The sequence below is a fragment of the Podarcis muralis genome, chromosome 8 (genome assembly GCF_964188315.1).
Source record: "Podarcis muralis chromosome 8, rPodMur119.hap1.1, whole genome shotgun sequence".
In the NCBI taxonomy this organism is placed as follows: Eukaryota; Metazoa; Chordata; class Lepidosauria; order Squamata; family Lacertidae; genus Podarcis; species Podarcis muralis.
In genome coordinates, this window is record NC_135662.1 from 23444748 (window position 1) to 23462990 (window position 18243).

General features: G+C 44.0%; 1 protein-coding gene across 3 annotated transcripts in view; it reads left to right on the forward strand.

Moving 5' to 3' along the window:
- The window catches only part of RGS22 (regulator of G protein signaling 22), a 74366-nt gene that overhangs the window by 38039 nt on the left and 18084 nt on the right, over positions 1-18243 (forward strand). For all 3 annotated transcript variants that reach the window (XM_028736399.2, XM_077932823.1, XM_077932824.1), the window contains exons 16-21: positions 3590-3784; positions 5213-5305; positions 7112-7284; positions 8934-9096; positions 12617-12775; positions 14585-14653. In XM_028736399.2, the coding sequence (XP_028592232.2) occupies positions 3590-3784; positions 5213-5305; positions 7112-7284; positions 8934-9096; positions 12617-12775; positions 14585-14653 (852 nt within the window). The remainder of the gene's footprint in view (positions 1-3589; positions 3785-5212; positions 5306-7111; positions 7285-8933; positions 9097-12616; positions 12776-14584; positions 14654-18243) is intronic.

Here is an 18243-nt window from a genome sequence, read left to right on the forward strand (position 1 = left end):
CAGCGAATGTGTGGTCCCTGGAGCCGAAAAATGAGGCAAAAATCAAACCGCGCTTCAGGGAGAAGGGAGCTCCGTGAGAGAGGAAGTGGTGGCTTTCCTGCATTCTGCCTCAGGGTCTTACTGCCCACCCTGCTCTGTTTCGTTACTGTGTTTGCTCAAACGGAACAAAGAGCAGGGAAAGCCCCTCCCCTCCAGGCAAGTAGAGGGGAGAGCAGAGCGTCCCTCGTTCTATCCTCTCCCTGCTCCGGAGGGAACAATGTTTGTGAAGGGAAGAGAGATTACAGGTTCGGCTTAAAATTCTGATTTGACTTCCTGCTTTTTGTTTTTGGAGACACACAGCATTCAAATATGCTTTCTTCCATTTAAAAGGATGAAATCCTTAAACAGTGTTTTGCCTGTAAATTCATGCGATCTGGAAGATTACAGTGTCTGTACCTCTTAAGGGATGGCAAAGCTTAGGTTTCGCTGCTAAATAGTTCTTAATGCAGTTAAAATGCTTTCTTCTGTCATGCTGGTGGGAGGGAGAGGGAGAGAGAGAGAGCGCAGGCTGGCTGGCTTGTGTGGGTGGGTGGGGGGAAACTTTTGCCTTCCTTTCCTCACGTTATAGCCCTCTCCTGCATTCTTAGCCTTCTGTGTTTTTCCTTCCCTCCCCACTTAAAATGTGGTTACAAAGCATGGATCCACATGGATCCTCAGGATCTTTGCATTGGGTCACCCCAAATTCACCATCAGAGCACACAGCATGTCCATGGCTACAGCCTGCCCCCCCAAAATCACACACCCATTGTTGCCTGGGGCTGCAATGGTGCAAAAACGTGGTTACAAAGCATGGATCCACATGGATCCTCAGGATCTTTGCATTGGGTCAGCCAAAATTCACCATCAGAGCACATAGCATGTCCATGGCTACAGCCTGTTGCCCCCCCCAAAAAAAAATCATGCACCCACTGTTGCCTGGGGCTGCAATGGTGCAAAAACGTGGTTACAAAGCATGGATCCACATGGATCCTCAGGATCTTTGCATTGGGTCAGCCAAAATTCACCATCAGAGCACATAGCATGTCCATGGCTACAGCCTGTCCCCCCCCCAAAAAAATCATGCACCCACTGTTGCCTGGGGCTGCAATGGTGCAAAAACGTGGTTAAAAAGTATGGGTCCACATGGATCCTCAGGATCTTTGCATTGGGTCAGCCAAAATTCACCATCAGAGCACATAGCATGTCCATGGCTACAGCCTGCCCCCCCAAAAAAATCACGCACCCACTGTTGCCTGGGGCTGCAATGGTGCAAAAACGTGGTTACAAAGCATGGATCCACAGGGATTCTCAGGATTTTTGCATTGGGTCACCCCAAATTCACCATCAGATCACATGTCTGTGGCCACAGCATGAAGCACAAAAATGATACGTCCACTGTTTCATTCAGAATATTTTTTCCCTTGTTTTCCTCCTCTAAAAACGATGTGCGTGTTATGGTCAGGTGCGTGTTATAGAGCGAAAAATACGGTAAGTTAGTTCTTGGTATGAGCTTTCGTGTGCATGCACACTTCTTCAGATACACATGGAGAGGCATGCCACCTTTTATGCATAGGTTGATTTTTGTTTTGTATGGTTTTGACGGTACTGTTTTAATCGCTTCTGCTTTTAACAGAAAAGTAGGATGCTAATGATGACGATGATCCCTTAAAACAGGCAGGGAGAACATGTGGCCCTCCAGATGTTGATGGACTACAACTGCTATCATTCCTGACCATTGGTCTGTTGCTAATAGGGGTTGGAGGCCAACATGATCTGGAGGGTCGCAGGTTCCCCAGTCCTGCCCTACATACTGTCATTTCCCAGTCAGTATAAACAGTACTGAACTGGATAGACCAGTGATTTGACATTGAGTAAAGCTGATTCCTATGTTTGTGCCACTCAGACATTTGTCAGACAAGCAAAGAGCCTTTCCGGAAGAGCTGTGGCTCAGTGGTAGAACATAGGCTTTGCATGCAGAAAGTCCCAAGTTCAATCCCTGGCATCTCCAAATAGAGCGGAGCGGGACCCTTCTTTGAAACCCTGGAGAGCTGCTAAGTATTTGCTTGGTATAAGGCAGCTTCCCATGTCCCAATGTTTTTCTGCATCAGAATGAAGTAAGAATATGGGTCACTTCCAGATGGCCAGTTTATTGTGCATTCTTATTGATTTGTTTTCAGGGAGATCAGATGAGGCCAGCTATTTATTGAGCATTCATTCTGATTTGTTTGTGGGAGGGTTGGATAATGCTGTGACTAACGAATGCTACCCCAAACTTTCCAATGGTGGAGTCCCCTTCATTGGAGGTTTTTAAGCAGGGGTTGGATGGCCAACTGTCATGGATGATTTAGTTGAGACTCTTGCATTGCAGGGGGTTGGACTAGATGACCCTCAGGGTACCTTGAATCCCAACCCAGCAGTCCCAGCAACAGCCTAAAAGCCCTCTAAATTTAAGCTTTTCAAGCAGCCTTGTTTGTATCAACTGCTATGCTAAAGGTCATGTTCATAATGTAACAAAATTTAAGGATTACTGTTCTGTACAGTGCACATGAATGCCTGCAGAATGGCTTTGTAAATAATGGACACACAGCTTCCACCACTTTTCCAATGAGTAAAACAAAAAGATGACATTTGAGCTTCTAAAAACGCACACATTGGTGAGAGAACATTTCCAGCGAGGCAAGGAAAACTAACTTTCTTTCTTTCATCCTTTCCTATTCTCAGCTCCTATGTGTTAATTTATGAGTCATAGGAGAGCAATCAATTTAGCCTTGAAGCGGCCCAGCTCAGTCTGAATAAAATAGCTAATCCCCTTCTAAGAAAAAGTGTTTATAGATATTGCATTGTTTAAAATCTTTTTCTGTTCTTTGCTAATGTAGCTTTTTTACATTTGAACAGTGTAGATCATATTAAAATTTGATGTAACTGTAGCATTAGTTTTCCATGAAGTTTCCAAGTTTTGGTAGTATTGTTGAGTATGTGAAAATTGCGTTTTATTTTGCAGCAAGGTAGAACACAATAAGAGGTGAGATATATCATTCCATTTTGCTTTCTGTTAGCTCTACTTAGTTTTAATTTGTTAAAACAAATCTTTTAGTGTTTAGACTGCAGAGTTCCTGTGTTGTGCTAAAATAGTGTGTATCACAAAAGCCACCCAAGAGCAAATCCACATTGTACATTTAAAGCATATTCAATGCACATTTAAAGCACATGACTTACCACAGAGTATCGTGGGGACCTGTAATTTCCCCTTCACAGATCTTCCATTACTAGCAGCTTTAATGAACTTGGAGAGGAAACCAAACAGTTTTGATAAACAGCATAACAACTGACAGCAGATACTGAATTTTAGAATAATTAATAGCAGAATGAGAATAGGAAACGAGAGCTAATGTTGCAGAAAACACAAATTACAAATATGGTTTTTTTAATATTTCCCCCTTTTTTATTTCATAAAATGTATACACCACTTGATTATTTAAAAACAACATCCTCAAAGCGGTTAGACAAATGAATTTATTGTGTCTGTTAGGATGACCATCTAACTGTTTGCTTCTCTTTCCACTTAACACAGTTTCTTTATGCCAATTACATTGCTCCTTCTGCTAGCATGGATATTGGACTACAACAGATCACAAAAAATGAGATTTACCAGAAAATTGAGCCACCATTTGAGGATCTTTTTGACTCAGCAGAAGAATACATCCTCATCCTTCTTTTAGATCCATGGATGAAGATGGTAGAACAAGACAGAAAAACTTATGGGCAGGTAATTTAAGGATATATGGTACGAAGTGAGAAAGAAGTGGTATTGTTTTTAACTCATCACTGGCCCCTTTTGTTTGAATTGCTAAGCTGTTGCATGTGAAATCCCTGCATTTGGAGTCATGCAGTGTTGAACTGGTTGTTGGCTTGTGTAAGGAGGCTAGCAACCCTTAAGCTACAAAATAATTCATAGAACTTCAACCTCTTTCCCCCCCTAATTGAGTGCCGACTCTTAATTTATTGTCTGTGCCCTTAAAGCCCTGGTATTTTCTAGTATACTAGGTGTTCATTGGCTTTTTGAGGGGTCTAAGCAACTAATAAAATAGGATTTAATCTTAAGCCTGTTCATCTTTTTGCCTCGGATCCCTTGCCTGTAATGTCGATGCCCTGTGGGTCATAGATGTTGTTGTTTGTCTGGGAGAGAATGGTCATCACGCCCTTCCCAATTGTACACAGAGAGGGCTAGACAAAATTCTCCAAGACAAGACATCCAGATCTAGTGTGATATTTTAGAGTAATAACGTGAAACTTTATTACATAGCATGACAGAAATCTCTAGTTCTATCGGGACAAGTAGTTCGCTGTTTACTGGTTTAATAATTGTTTTCTCAAAATGTATCTTTTGTACCATGAAGAACAAATAAAAACATTATTAAAGGAAGAAAGAAATCCAGGTCAGCGTGGCTAACAGGATGCTACACTGTCCAGTTTTTATTATATAGTAACAGCCGGTTGAATGTTTGGTCATCACAGGTGGGACCTGTTGCTTCTGAGCGTGCTCAGTCCATGTTGGGCTGCATTTTAGATTTTTTTGCCCCCTTTGTTTGTTTTTGTTATCATTCTGGGTATTTTGCAAATCTCAGGGTTTCCCCAAGGATGCTAATACCTACTTTTGCTTTCCTAGTTTCCTGTTTGGGCTATAATCCTAGCAGCACTAGCTTCCTGAGCTCGCTATTAAAAGGAGTGGAGTTCTCTGTGCCTCCACCATCAAGATAACTCCTCTGTACATATATGTATATGTATTTGTTATTTATCTGAAAGTTAAAACAGTATCCTGGATGAGTTTAAATAAAATTGGTGTGTTTTCCTTCTGAATGCATATATAAAATAAAATTTAAAAAACCAGTCCTTGCACAAAGCTCGCAACAACTTTATCATGCTTCCTTTTTCGCTGGTGCATTCACCCCCAAGGGAGAAGCCTCAGCACCGCTGGGAGGGAATTTCCTTTTAGCTGTTTCAGCGAATCCTCTCCTTGAACCATCTGCTCCAGAGGATGCAACTTCCAGTGATATGCCTCCTAAACATCTGTCTTGTTATTGGCAAATGTGGTTCTTTTCTACCCACTGTCACTGGCAGGCTGCCTCTCCAACCCCTTCATCTTCCTTTCTATAATGTGTACTGTGCGGATGACATAAGATATTATTTTTATTAGGTGGAGCTGGTGGAAGAAACTCGACAGCTGGACTCAGTGTACTTTAGAAAGCTGCAGGCTTTGCATGGAGACAGCATTTCCAAGAAGGATGAGGTAAGACAAGCACCTATTAAGAAAAACAAGCTCTTTATTTTTGCCTAGCACCAGGAGGTTAACTCTTTGTTTTTCTCGGGTGGGATAACTTGTAGACACTTGTAGACTTTTACACACTGTGGCTCGGCATCACTGGCTTTTGAGGTACACACTACCCATGCTAAGGTCCAGCTCATGGCTACAGCATGTCATCTCCTTGGAAAACTTAGATAGGAAGTATTTCATGAGAAGTGGCCAGACACACAAATCAGTAATAGTCATCATTTGTTGTTGTTGTTGTTGTTTAGTCGTTTAGTCGTGTCCGACTCTTCGTGACCTCATGGACCAGACTACAAAAGGAGGAGAAGAAAGACAGAAACAAGATCTATGAAAAGTCATGAGACCCAAGTGGTGCTTTGCCACATGGGACAGCCTCCATTTGCTTGCATTTCAAGTGGTGTGGATAGGCCCAAAGTCTTTACACTAGGAGAATGCACATCACTTTTACATCGAATTGTCTAGGTGGTGAGGATTAATCCATGGGGTGTTGCCTCAGAACAGGGTCCCTTAAACTTTTGCCCTCCAAATGTTTTGGACTACAGCTTCCATCATCTCTGACCATACTGGATGGGACTCATGGGAGTTGTAGTCCATCTGGAGGACACCAGGTTGGGAAAGGCTGCCTTAAAGGACAGAGCCACATCTGCTCTGAATATTTTAATCAATAGGCCATACTTGATTGTAGCCTCCAGTTAGCGGTCCATGCTTTAGTTTGCACAGCACATGTTTTTTTAGGCCACTTTCACTCCATTCATTTAGAGCACCATGATACCGCTTCAAGAGCTACAATTCACAGAGTGGTTTAACAACACCACTTCCTAGGGAACTTTGGGAATTGTAGCTCTTTGAGGGGGAATAGGGGTCTCCCAACATCTTTTAGCACCCTTAACAAACTACAGTTACCAGAATTGTTTGGGGGAAGCCATGACTGTTTAAAGTGGCATCTTAGTGCTCAAAATATACGGAGTGAATGTGGCCTTAGTTAGCTGATCTGGCAATCCTACTACCCTTGTTGGTGCGTTTCCCAGGAAAATCAGAGGCTCACTATGTCAGGTTCCTATTGGAAGACCGGACAAATGCTAGAACATTAGCAGTGGCGAAGTTTTTATTGGTGGTTGCAAGAACCAATGATATCCCTATCTTTGAACAAAATGCTTGTTTAACCTGGAAGTAGGCTGTCTGAATTGTGTATTGCTTTGTAACGATTTGTCTGGATCGTAATAAAGATTGATTGATCTGGCAATCCTTCCTTACATCAGGGCCCCCATTTTAATCAGTAGTATTCTGAGGGCAGCAATTAAATTGGGCCTACCAACTTTTATTTTTCTACCACAGCATCTACTTTCAGCCACATCCATTGCCTGCATGCAGTCCCAGAGGGTTGGCCAAGCATGAATGTGGCCCTTGGGCCAGAAATGTGAGCTAAAGGCTTTCTACAGTCACATCATAAGCCTCATCTCAGAGATAAGGAAACATTGATTTCAGCTCACATCTCCCTCTCCTCTTCATCAGCGCTTGACTCCCATAGAAGCCATTTTGTAATAACTGTCGGTCGCTTGGCAGTCATCCTTGGTGGAGTGCACCCTGTCTCATATCTTGATACATGTAATTGCCCCTTCATGTTTGGTCCTGAAATGCAATTCCATGGAGAAGCAGAAAACAACAGCAATCTGTAGAAAGTAGGAAGGCAGAGGAAAACCTATAAGGCTTATGAAAATGGGTCGTTAATTAGATTGACTAGAGTGCTTGGTACAATTCTTTCATTAGGTTTCGGCTGTCAAAGAAGAGGAAATCCCATTGCATCCTGAACCTACCGTAGTCACAGTACCCCCAAGTCAAGCACTTCCTGAAGAAGCTACGTCATATAGCATTCACGACCTGTTAAAGAAGAAACTGGAGCTGGAAGCTTTCCGGACCTTCCTTGAACAGCAGTCTGCAAGGTATTTTTTCCTGTGCTAGTACGTCCTTGCAATGAAAGTGTGTCTTCTTGACCGGAGCCTGTGATAGTTGGTATCTTATCTCATGATAAAATTATTGCTGCAGTGACTAGATCAGCCTTCTCCAACGTAGTGCCCTCCAGATATAGCTTGGGAACATAGGTGGTGTAGTCTGAAACATCTGAGTTAGGGAAGGCTGAGCTAGATTTTTTGCAATGAAAAAAGTCATTTCCTTCATGCACCCAGAAGGAATGAGCCTCTCAGCTGTTTCTCAGAATTCCATCTCAGGAATGGGTTTTGTGGGTATGTGGTGGTGCAGGTGTATCACAGGCACACATGTGTTCCAATCCAGAGCCTTATGTATGCTCCCGGGTACACGTGGGGCACCTTCCACTCTCCTCTGGCTCTGCTCATCAGGTCTTTCTCATTCATGTCAGTGGGGGAGGCACATGGTGTTTATATCCGCAGATGTAATTTCTCACCAGAAAGGAAAATATAACTGAAAGGAAATATAAAAGCTGTGCAAGGCTGGTCCAAGACATTTTGCTGTCTTACTCAGCTGAAGCTTTCCATCCAGAATCCCTTCCCCTGGCTGGCTTTTCACAGGAATTATAGCCATACATTTAAAGTACTACTACTGTCTGAATGGCTTCCTCCAAAAAATCCTGGGATTCCATGGTTGGTTAAGGGGTTAAGGATGCTCAATCCTTCTTCCCAGGGAACTCTGGGGATTCTGTGAGGGGCCCTTAACAAACTGTGGTTCTCTGCAGTCTTTGTGGGAACCCATGGCTGTCAAAATGGCACAGTGGTATCTCTAGTTGCGTTCCGCTCTTGTTATGGACTTTCAGCTTACAAACATGGCAAACCCGGAAGTGTTTACTTCCAGGTTTGCCACACGTGCATGCGCAAAAGTGATCTGCGCACATGCGCACAAGCGCCTGATCTTGCCGCGCACATGCGCAAAGAGGCGTTATAGTTGCGGACTTTTCGGGGTGCGAAGGGCACCCCGAAACGGATGAAGTCCACAACTAGAGGTACCACTGTATAAGGGTGCTTTAAATGTAAGGTACAGATGGAGTCTAAGAGTTAGAGACTCTAAAATATGCAACAAAACATATACAAATGACATCTATCTATCAGATAAAACAATTCCCAGAGTGATTTAACAGTCAGTACCTCTTCCCTGGGGGACCTCTGGGGATTGTATGACTGTGAGGGCAACAGGGGTCTCCTAAAACCCCCCAGCTCTTTTAACAAACTTCCCAGAATTCTTTGGGGGAAGTTGCAACTGTTTACTGTGGTATTATACTCCTTAAATGTGTAACGAAGATAGTGTCTGAGTTGTTAAACATCAAGGCGCTAGAAGATTCTTTGTTGCTCTTACCATGCTGTTGCCAGACTTTCTTCATGACGGCTGTGAAGGTGTGGGAAAATAATTTTGTCTGGCTGGTAAACTACTTGTGGTGTACAGTGACTCCCTGGTGTAATCCTTTGTGTGTTTACTCAGGAGCAATTCCTCCTTCTGGTTTTTCTGTTGAAGATTGTAGCCTTCATATGATAATGGATATTTGATTGTTAAGGACCTAATTTTTTAACTGGTTAATGGAAATTGTAATGCGATGGAAATAAGTACTCTTTTACCTTATTTTCAGCATCGACCTCACGTGCTGGCTAGACATTGAACAGTTCCGTAGGATGCTTCACAGAAATAAAGAACTGAGAGAAGCAAAATCTAAGGACATTAAGAATAAATATTTGAATAGGAAATACTTCTTTGGGGCTGACAGTCCAGCTACAAAGATGGAGCAAGAGCAGGTAATCAGTTGCTATTAAGAACTTAAGATTTGACAGTGTTGGACAGATCAGTTCTCACATTAAATTAACATTTACTTTCTCTAGAGCAGGCCACCTCTCATCCATCCAGGGAACTGCCCACTAACAGTGGCTCAGTCTTATCTGGACTGAGCTTCAGTTTACTGGCTCTCATCCAGTCCATTACCAAGGCATGACATTGGTCCAGCATATCCACTGCTTTACCTGCAGATGTAAAAGAGAAGTAGAGCTGTGTGTCATCAGCATATTGCTGAAAATGTACTCCCAAGCTCTGGATGGTGGTGTCAACAGCCTGAGCCCTTTGCATGTTCCAGAGTTTGGCCAGAGCTTCGAAAGGACTGTCAGTCAAATCAGCCAGAAAATCCCCCAGAGCCATCTAGAAGCCCACTGGATCCATCAGCCTCCTAGGGCAGACCGTTGTAATAGGTCCCTTGCCTTTGCAGAAGGGAAGAGGTGCTGAAAGCCTCAATCTCAAGAGGAAGTGATCTGACCATGACAAAGGACTGAGGTCAATGTCCCCCACTTTCAGATCACTCTCTTCCTATACAGCTGAGAAAACAGTGTGAGGCAGCCCCATGGTTGTCATGGCAGCCTTCACAGCCCGTCGTTCCAGTATGGATGTTGAAGTCACCAGAAACCAGCAATCTCAGAGTCTTTAACACTGTCTCTAAGACCAGCTCTGTCAGCTCAGGCAGTGAGACTACTGGGCAGGAGGCAGGTGGGAAACCAGCAGAATCACTAAACTGTCCTGATTGCCCAATGCCAGGAACACATGCACTAGATCCCCTCTCCCCCATAAACCGGACAGAGCCTGTAGAGAGAGAAAGAATTTCTATAGACCACAGCAACTTCTCCTCCCCGTCTCACGAGTCTGCCCTGATGCTGCACCAAGTACCCAGGTGGGCACAAGGTGGGTGAGACCAACTCCACCTTGTTCACCCACCCAGGTCTCGGTGATGCAGACCAGATAAGCCCTCTCACCCACAATCATATCATGGATGAAGGAAGTCTTACTCAGAGCCAACCTGGCGTTCAGCAGCTGCAGACCCCGAGGCCTGGCTGATAGGACAACAGCAATTCCCCAGGTTGGAGGAGGAGCTGGCACATGGCACACTCACTAACGGCCTGTGCCACCTGCCCCTTGCCCAGCTTGCTGCAAAATTTGGAGAAGGGTGCATGTCAAAGGATTGCTGTGCTTTGGGTCATGTATTGTTTTAGAGTGTGTGAAAGTAGGTAGGTTCAGCTTTAAATGCGAAGCGATTCTCCCCCATCTGTACTAGTTACAGCATTCAAACTGTGCTGCAGTGACCTGTTATTCTGCAGCTAAAGCAACATTCCATGCTTAGTGTGTGTGTGGAGAGTTTGGCTGTGTCCCCATGACTGGAAACTCCTGGAACTCCATGACATAAAACTGACCTCCATCTGGTGGACTGCTGGTATTTACATTCCCAAAGATGTGCTTCTTTCTCAGGTTTAATTTATAGCGTGGTTTGTATCATCAGCTGCCACAGTTTGTGCGCACGCATTTTGGTGGTGGCAGTGGGGAGAGGGGTAAGAAATGCAGAAGACTTCTGCATTGGTAAGAAATTGATACGCTGAAATAATCCCTCAATGGCTTTACCACAGTGCAGAAAGAGATTAGACTTTATGGTGTGTCTTGGAGTCAGGGAACTCTAAGATTAGCCTTGAGACGAAGGGAATTGAAGAAAAACTAGCCAAGATATTATGTGAAAACAGCCAAGAATTTTCCCACTGCCTAATGAGCCAAGACCTACAATCAACATAAAAAAAGAGAGAGAGAAGTTCAAACCCATAAAGTATGAAACATAAAGAACTGAGGACTTACTCTGTGTGGCTTCTGTTATATATAAAATCCCTGGTATAAAATCTTTGAAGGTGACAAGATATATACAAAAGTATTCTTCCACTAGGGGTGAAATTTGTTCCGTCTGCATTTCAAACCCAGCATAATTCACCAATGTAATTCACCTGGATTTATATGTGGATTGGGACGTAGCAATTAATCCAGTTATGTGTGTGTCCGAATTTTGCAATCTAATCACTGTTAAAATAAAAAAAAAACCCCAACCGCACTAAAATCCCTTGCTTTGCATGGAAAATACTTATAAAAGCATACATTTGAGGGAACGAATGCCTTGAAAAGCATATAAATCTCTTCATTCAAGCTTTTAAGAGAGAAATGTGTTTTAGGGCAGATACACTGATATTGCCTTCTGCTGATGTGTCTGTTTGAATATTGTTTCAAAGTAAAGATTAAGATTTTCTGTTATTTTTAATTGAATGACTTTGCTGTGTTTTCTGAATCACCCTGGGATCTTCACCAGTGAAGGGTGGTTTAAAAATGGAACTAAATAAATAAAATTAGGGGAATAATAGTAATAATTTATTATTTATACCCCACCCATCTGGCTGCATACGAAAGGTGCACACAATTTATATGCAGCTCTTGGGTGTTTTATAATTTTTAAAAACCCAGTACAGAATGATCCAGACTGAACAGAAATGAAGCTGACACAGAACAGCAATAGGCTGAAAATCAGGGAACGAGCAGGGGGAGCATACAGTCCCTTGTGCATTTTGGATTTTTGAGGAGATATTTCCTAAGATAATTTCACAGCTGCCATGGGAGGACTAGTGAGCCCACAGACACACAGGGGTGTCATATTGGTGACCCTGTTCCACCGTACCACCATCCTGGTGTCGCTGAGTTTAGCTATGTCTGCATAAACAATTATTTGATAGGAAAGAGAATTTCTAGATTGTACTTTGCACAGTAGCCAGGCTTTGTTTTTCATAGAAATTATTCATGCTTTTCTAGTTGTTTTTGGACTATGGCTGTGTACCCACTATACCTTTAAAGCACATTCGAAGCACATTCTCTCCCTCAAAGTATTCTGGGCATTGTAGTTTAGCCCTAACAGAGACACAAATTACAGCGCCCTTGAGGTGGGCAAACTGGGGCACTTTCGAATTTGAGGAGGCGTTGCATCACGGCTGGGGAGAGAGAAGAGGCGCCAGGATGCGGACACCTATTCCAGCTCCTTGCTCTGTCCCCAACAGCTGCAGCAGCATCAGAGCTCTGCCAGCTCTCCTCAGAGAACCTCCCCCTGCTCCCTTCAAGAGACACTAGCGAGATGGTGTTTTCTGGGCCACTGCAGCTGGAGGCATGCCAAGGGTGTTGCACTGGCAGTGAGACTTGAAGGGTAGCGCCCCTCAATTGAGGCCCTTTCCTCAGAAGAGCCTCCCCACCACAGCCCCCTTTGATAGATACCAGCTGCGTGCCTTCCCTGAAGTGGCTCTTGGGAAGGCTGCCACCTCAACATCAGAGACAGTTTTGTGTACAGCTCTCTTTTCTCAAGGGCAGCAAATCTTTCTGCCCAGAGGTGTCAGACACAATAAATACACCACTGCTTTGAGAGGGGAAATGTGCTTTGAAGGTATAGGGCTATATATTTTGCTGATATATCCGCGTTTTCCTTAGATAATGAAATCAGGTGGAGGCTGGGGGTATTTACTTCACGAACAAGTCGTTCCTGTGATTCTGCTGGAGGTTCAAAAGTGTGTTCAGAGGAGACTAGAGAAGCAGTGGCTGCCACTATTTTATACAAGCGAAGAATCAGGACCACAGACAAGGGTAAAGGTAAGGCTTCACCCGCCTGCGTTGCCTCGTTATTATTTCTTTGTGGTGGCCTGTCGTTTACTTGCGAGTGAGGCAGACACACAGCAGAATGGCCAATTAGCTCGGAATCGGTTGCAAACAGGAGAATATGTGAAGAAAGCCAAATAAGGCTCATAGCTTTGTATGCAGTTTTGCTTCTCATGCACCCCATCTACAGTGGTACCTCGCAAGACGAATGCCTCGCAAGACAAAAAACTCGCTAGACGAAAGGGTTTTTTGTTTTTTGAGCTGCTTCGCAAGACGATTTTCCCTATGGGCTTGCTTCGCAAGATGGGAACGTCTTGCAAGTTTGTTTCCTTTTTCTTAACACCGTTAATACAGTTGCGACTTGACTTCGAGGAGCAACTCATAGAACGCGGTGTGGTAGCCTTTTTTGAGGTTTTTAAAGACTTTGGTGGTTTTTGAAGCTTTTCCAAAACTTTCCCAACACCGTGCTTCGCAAGACGAAAAAAATCGCAAGACGACAAAACTCGCGGAACGAATTAATTTCGTCTTGCGAGGCACCACTGTAGCAGGTATTCCCATTAGCAACCAAAGACATGTTGAAGTCTGGCTCCACATCTGGCAACTTTTGAAGTGTATATTTGGGGGTGTTCTGCGTGTGCACAGATCTTGAATTTTGCTGTAGAATTCCAGCCTCTATACACGGTTCCTCTCTCTCTAGAGCACACAAATGCAATCCAGCCACACATTGGAAGCTGGAAGTTGCTGAGTAGCACAGAGGAACATGAGCCCGAAGAAAATGAGCTGGCTTCCCAGCACCCCACCCTGTCTGTTTCTCACACTGCTCCCTCCTCATCCTCCCATCTGGGCCTGTCTATTATTTTAAGAATGGTTCTGATCCCTTCTTCTCCTGCACAATTGTTAAGGAAGGGAGTGTCAGTGACTGGCTATCAGCCAGGCCTTTGACAGACTGTGAAAGAATTATTATTTGCTACATTGCACAACGAGTCTACTGGGTGGGATGAGCTTTGGAGCCCGGTGCCACATCAGAGAGGAAAAACTAGTGAGTTTGCATAGTCTTCACTTCACTGATTTTTATGGTAGTGCTGCTGCCTGTTCACACACTTGCCAGAGAAAGGAACGAGCGAAACCTGGTTTTGTTTTTGTTTTCCAGGATTTCTTTTATATATTTGGGGGGTTTTGACCGGGAAAGATAATCACTTTTGGCGAGAGCATCTGCAGATATATGGGCAGCTGTACTTTTTCAGCAGTGGTCTGTTCAGTTCAGTATTCTCTCTCTGAAAGCGACCAGATTCAGATTATTTCAGGAAACAAATCCTTGTGGTTTCCCCACATACCTGTCATATTTTAAGGATGACTCCCACACAACCTCCTGCCATTACAAGACAGCTTATGTGGGAGAGTGCGTATGTGTGTTGTATATCTGCAAAGTGTGTTCATGTGCATTTGTGAGAGAGATTGTGAGCTGGCCCTGCAGGCTTTGGCTATACACACCTTTTTGGCTCTGCCCACAATTCACATGAGGTGAGCTACAAGGCAGTGTTGTCCTCAGGTTAGAAAAGGTTCTTTTTCAAATGACAAACGCAAGCAATCTGCGCACGAAATGTTACATTTTCCTAACTTCAATGGAAACTTGTCACCTGCTTTCCTAGGGACAGAACAATCAATCTTAATTTTTACCAATCCTCTTCTTGCCCCCGGAATTCGTTGTCCACCAGTCTACATTGTTATAATGAGCACTCAAATAAAGTATGAAGGTGCACATCCACAATAACTACTGTGTTGCTTCCTACTCCCTCCTTGCAGCCACACTTCCAAGATGCAGCAGAAGATATCTTAATTCAAAGACTTGAGAAGAGAGCAGAAGCATGGAAGGCAAGCTATGTTTGTTACCTCTTGTCCTTGATTGTATTCTGGGTTTACATACCTCTAAGGCTGCAGTACTAAGGACACTTTCTAGTGAGTAAAACCCATTGAACTCTGTGGGATTTACTTCTATGTAAGAATGCTCAGTACTTTCAAATCCTTGCACATTTGGGCACAAAGACTTGGTGCTGGGCACATGCAATCATTATTCCTTTCATGATGCTGTGAACCAGGGTTGGCTAACTCGCAGCCCTCCAGATGTCACTAGATTAACACTTCCATGTCCACATTTGCAAGTCAGTTTGCAATTTTTTTAAAAAAAGTTATTGTGAGAGCAAATTTTAGTGAGAATTTCTTCTAATATAGACATCATTGAAAGCAATTCTGCTCAATAAAATGCATTTCATGTCATTTCCGCTAATACAGTCATACCTTGGGTTACAGACGCTTCAGGTTGCACGTTTTCGGGTTGCGCAGCACGCCAAACCTGGAAGTATCAGAATGGTTACTTCCGGGTTTCAGCACTCGCGCATGTGCAGAAACACTAAATTGCGCTTTGCGCATGCGCAGAAGCGCCTAATTGCGACCCGTGCATGCGCAGATGCGGCACTGTGGGTTGCGACTGTGCCTCCCGCACGGATCACGTTCGCAACCTGAGCGTCCACTGTATATGCATTTTCACAGACACTTTCCCCTAATAACTGTGTCTTTCTTCACATAATTTGGTTGGAGAACGACCTCACAAAATTTGGACGACCTCCCTAACCTGGATACATGCTTATGTTTACCAGTATACATCCAGAAAACAAGACAGTATAGCAGGCATTCAGTGGGAGAGTATGTGGAACAAAAGGCAGTGCAGGCAACATGGAAAGGGGAGGGGCTGTGAGAAGGAAAAAGGGAGGTGAGGAGGAATTATTACTTTCAGCACCGTACTGAGTGATGAATAATTCCCAGAATCCAGCATTGTCTAATTTATCAGTCTGTGGTTATTCCATCTTAAACTCTTATGGCCTTCAGATCATGGGGAAGCCATAGTGGTGTCATCCTTCAAAGTAATTGTTGCCTTCTAAATTAGTCATCTTGTCCTTAAACGTTTTCCTTATGTCGAAACACTGTTTTCCCACGCTGCTGATATCTACAGGCACTTATATCTCAAAACAACCTGAGCTGCAGTGTATTGCTTGGAACCCACGGGAGGCAAGTAAATCAAATAGACAAGATCACTTCTCACCCCCATCAACTGAACCAGAATGGCCACCTACCTCTGCTTGTGCAGTCACCATGTAGAAGCTCTGCTTCACCCATTAGCATTCCTTGAAGGTGGCTCCTGTCTGGTCAGCATGCAGCTCCAAGGCTAGTTCCTGAATGGCTGCAAAGCTCTTTGCCGGAGTTCCTTGTTTGCCCTTCACTGCCTGGTTTGCCAGCCCCTGCCACGCGAGCCTTGTGTTTGATAATGCGGTACAGTTTGGTAATGGGGCTCCCCAAAATGTGGACAGGAGGTCATGGTTTGGATGCCAGTCTTCCGGTCAATCATTCCTGTGGCATAGCAGTACTCTCTTACGTCGCTCCTGCATCTGAAATGGTAACTTAAGAAGGATGTAACTAAAAGACGCCTGCTCCTTGGGAGAAAGGCGATGGCAAACCTAGACAGCATCTTAAAAAGCAGAGACATCACCTTACCAACAAAGGTCCGTATAGTTAAAGCCATGGTTTTCCCAGTAGTGATGTATGGAAGTGAGAGCTGGACCATCAAGAAGGCTGATCGCCGAAGAATTTATGCTTTTGAATTATGGTGCTGGAGGAGACTCTTGAGAGTCCCATGGACTGCAAGAAGATCAAACGTATCCATTCTTAAGGAAATCAGCCCTGAGTGCTCACTGGAAGGACAGATCCTGAAGCTGAGGCTCCAGTACTTTGGCCACCTCATGAGAAGAGAAGACTCCCTGGAAAAGACCCTGATGTTGGGAAAGATTGAAGGCACAAGGAGAATGGGATGACAGAGGATGAGATGGTTGGATAGTGTTCTCGAAGCTACAAACATGAGTCTGACCAAACTGCAGGAGGCAGTGGAAGACAGGAGTGCCTGGCGTGCTCTAGTCCATGGGGTCACGAAGAGTCGGTCACAACTAAACGACTAAACAACAACAACATGCCAACTTAAGTGAGCCCAGGGGACATGATCTGAAAGCATAAGCTACAGTAACCGCTACTGAAGCTAAGGAAGTCTTGGTCTGATTATGCCTGGATGGGAGACTGGGTACCACATGCATGTTTTGCCATGAGCTGCAAACATGGCTACAAATATATAAATAAGTCAAGTGGTACCTGCAGCAGGATAGCAGATTGCTCCTATTCAGGTTTCTAGCCAGCTAGTCATGCTCTCTTCCAGGAAACTCCATTCCAGCACACCCACTCTTGAAGTTTTCTATTTGCTTATTTCTGGCTCCTCTAGCAGTCGGCCAGCATTCTGTGGCTACTGAGCATGCTCAGTAGGCTATTTTCAGGTGCCCTGCCCTTAGGAGTCCCTCCCCCCGCAACCAAGTTCTTTTTTGTACTCTGCAAATCTTAGGGTTCCTCTGAGCCTGGTGATAACCTCCCTCTTCTGCATGGATGGTACTTTGGCTACAGAGGGAGCAGCAGCCAGACAACTGAGTTCACTACAAGATTTACATGTATGCATTTTTTTTAGAATGCTGCAGTCGGTGGGAGAGTTTTCCCTGCAAGTTTCTCCAAAGATACCAGAAGCAGTAACTTGGTGCAGGGCTTTTAGTGTAGCTGCCGCTGTTCTGTGGAATAGCATCCCTGTTGGCATATGACAGGTGCCTGCTAACTGCACTTTCCAGGAACAATCAAATACATTTTTGTCCCAACTGGTTTTCCCAGCTGGATAAATGGGTCTTTATCATGAATATTTACTTTGCATGTTTTCGGTTTTGTTTTCAATGTATTCGCTGTTTAAACTGTTTTTATTTATCTTCTTGACTTGAGATAGTTGTTTAGAAGGTGATTTATAATAAATGTGGAAGCGACTTGCAGATGCATTCATTGTATTATCTAACATAGGAAACTGCTCATGGCGTAACTGGGCATGTAAATGCTTCCTGTGGAGATAGGCACACATTTTTAATTCCAGAGGAGCTAGACACATCCCTTTCTGTGCAAGCCACAGTGTTACCTCTTGAGCAAGGGCAGACTCTTGCAAAGGCGTGTTTAGTTCTTTGCTTCATTCCATTGCCTTCTGAGGCAGATGCAGGCAGTTGGCAGACTGGGGTTTGGATCTGGACCACCATTTCATGCCAGCAAAGCTGCAGTACTTGAGGAAGCTCTTGCATGCGCAAGAAGACAACTGGGTTCCGGACAACTCCACTGCTGCCATAATATCATTATTTTTTGGACTTCCGTGAAATGTAATTGTTTGCCGTGACTGTAAGGTCAGGGATTAATGTGGTAACCTTAATGCACATTTTCAGTGCTTTGCATTCACTAGACTCATTGGGACAAGCTGTTCACTCCAGCATCTGGAAGATAATTTATTATTGAGAGCGATTAAATGCAGTCACCAAAAAAGAATCCGAAGCATGTAGCAAAGTGGGCAG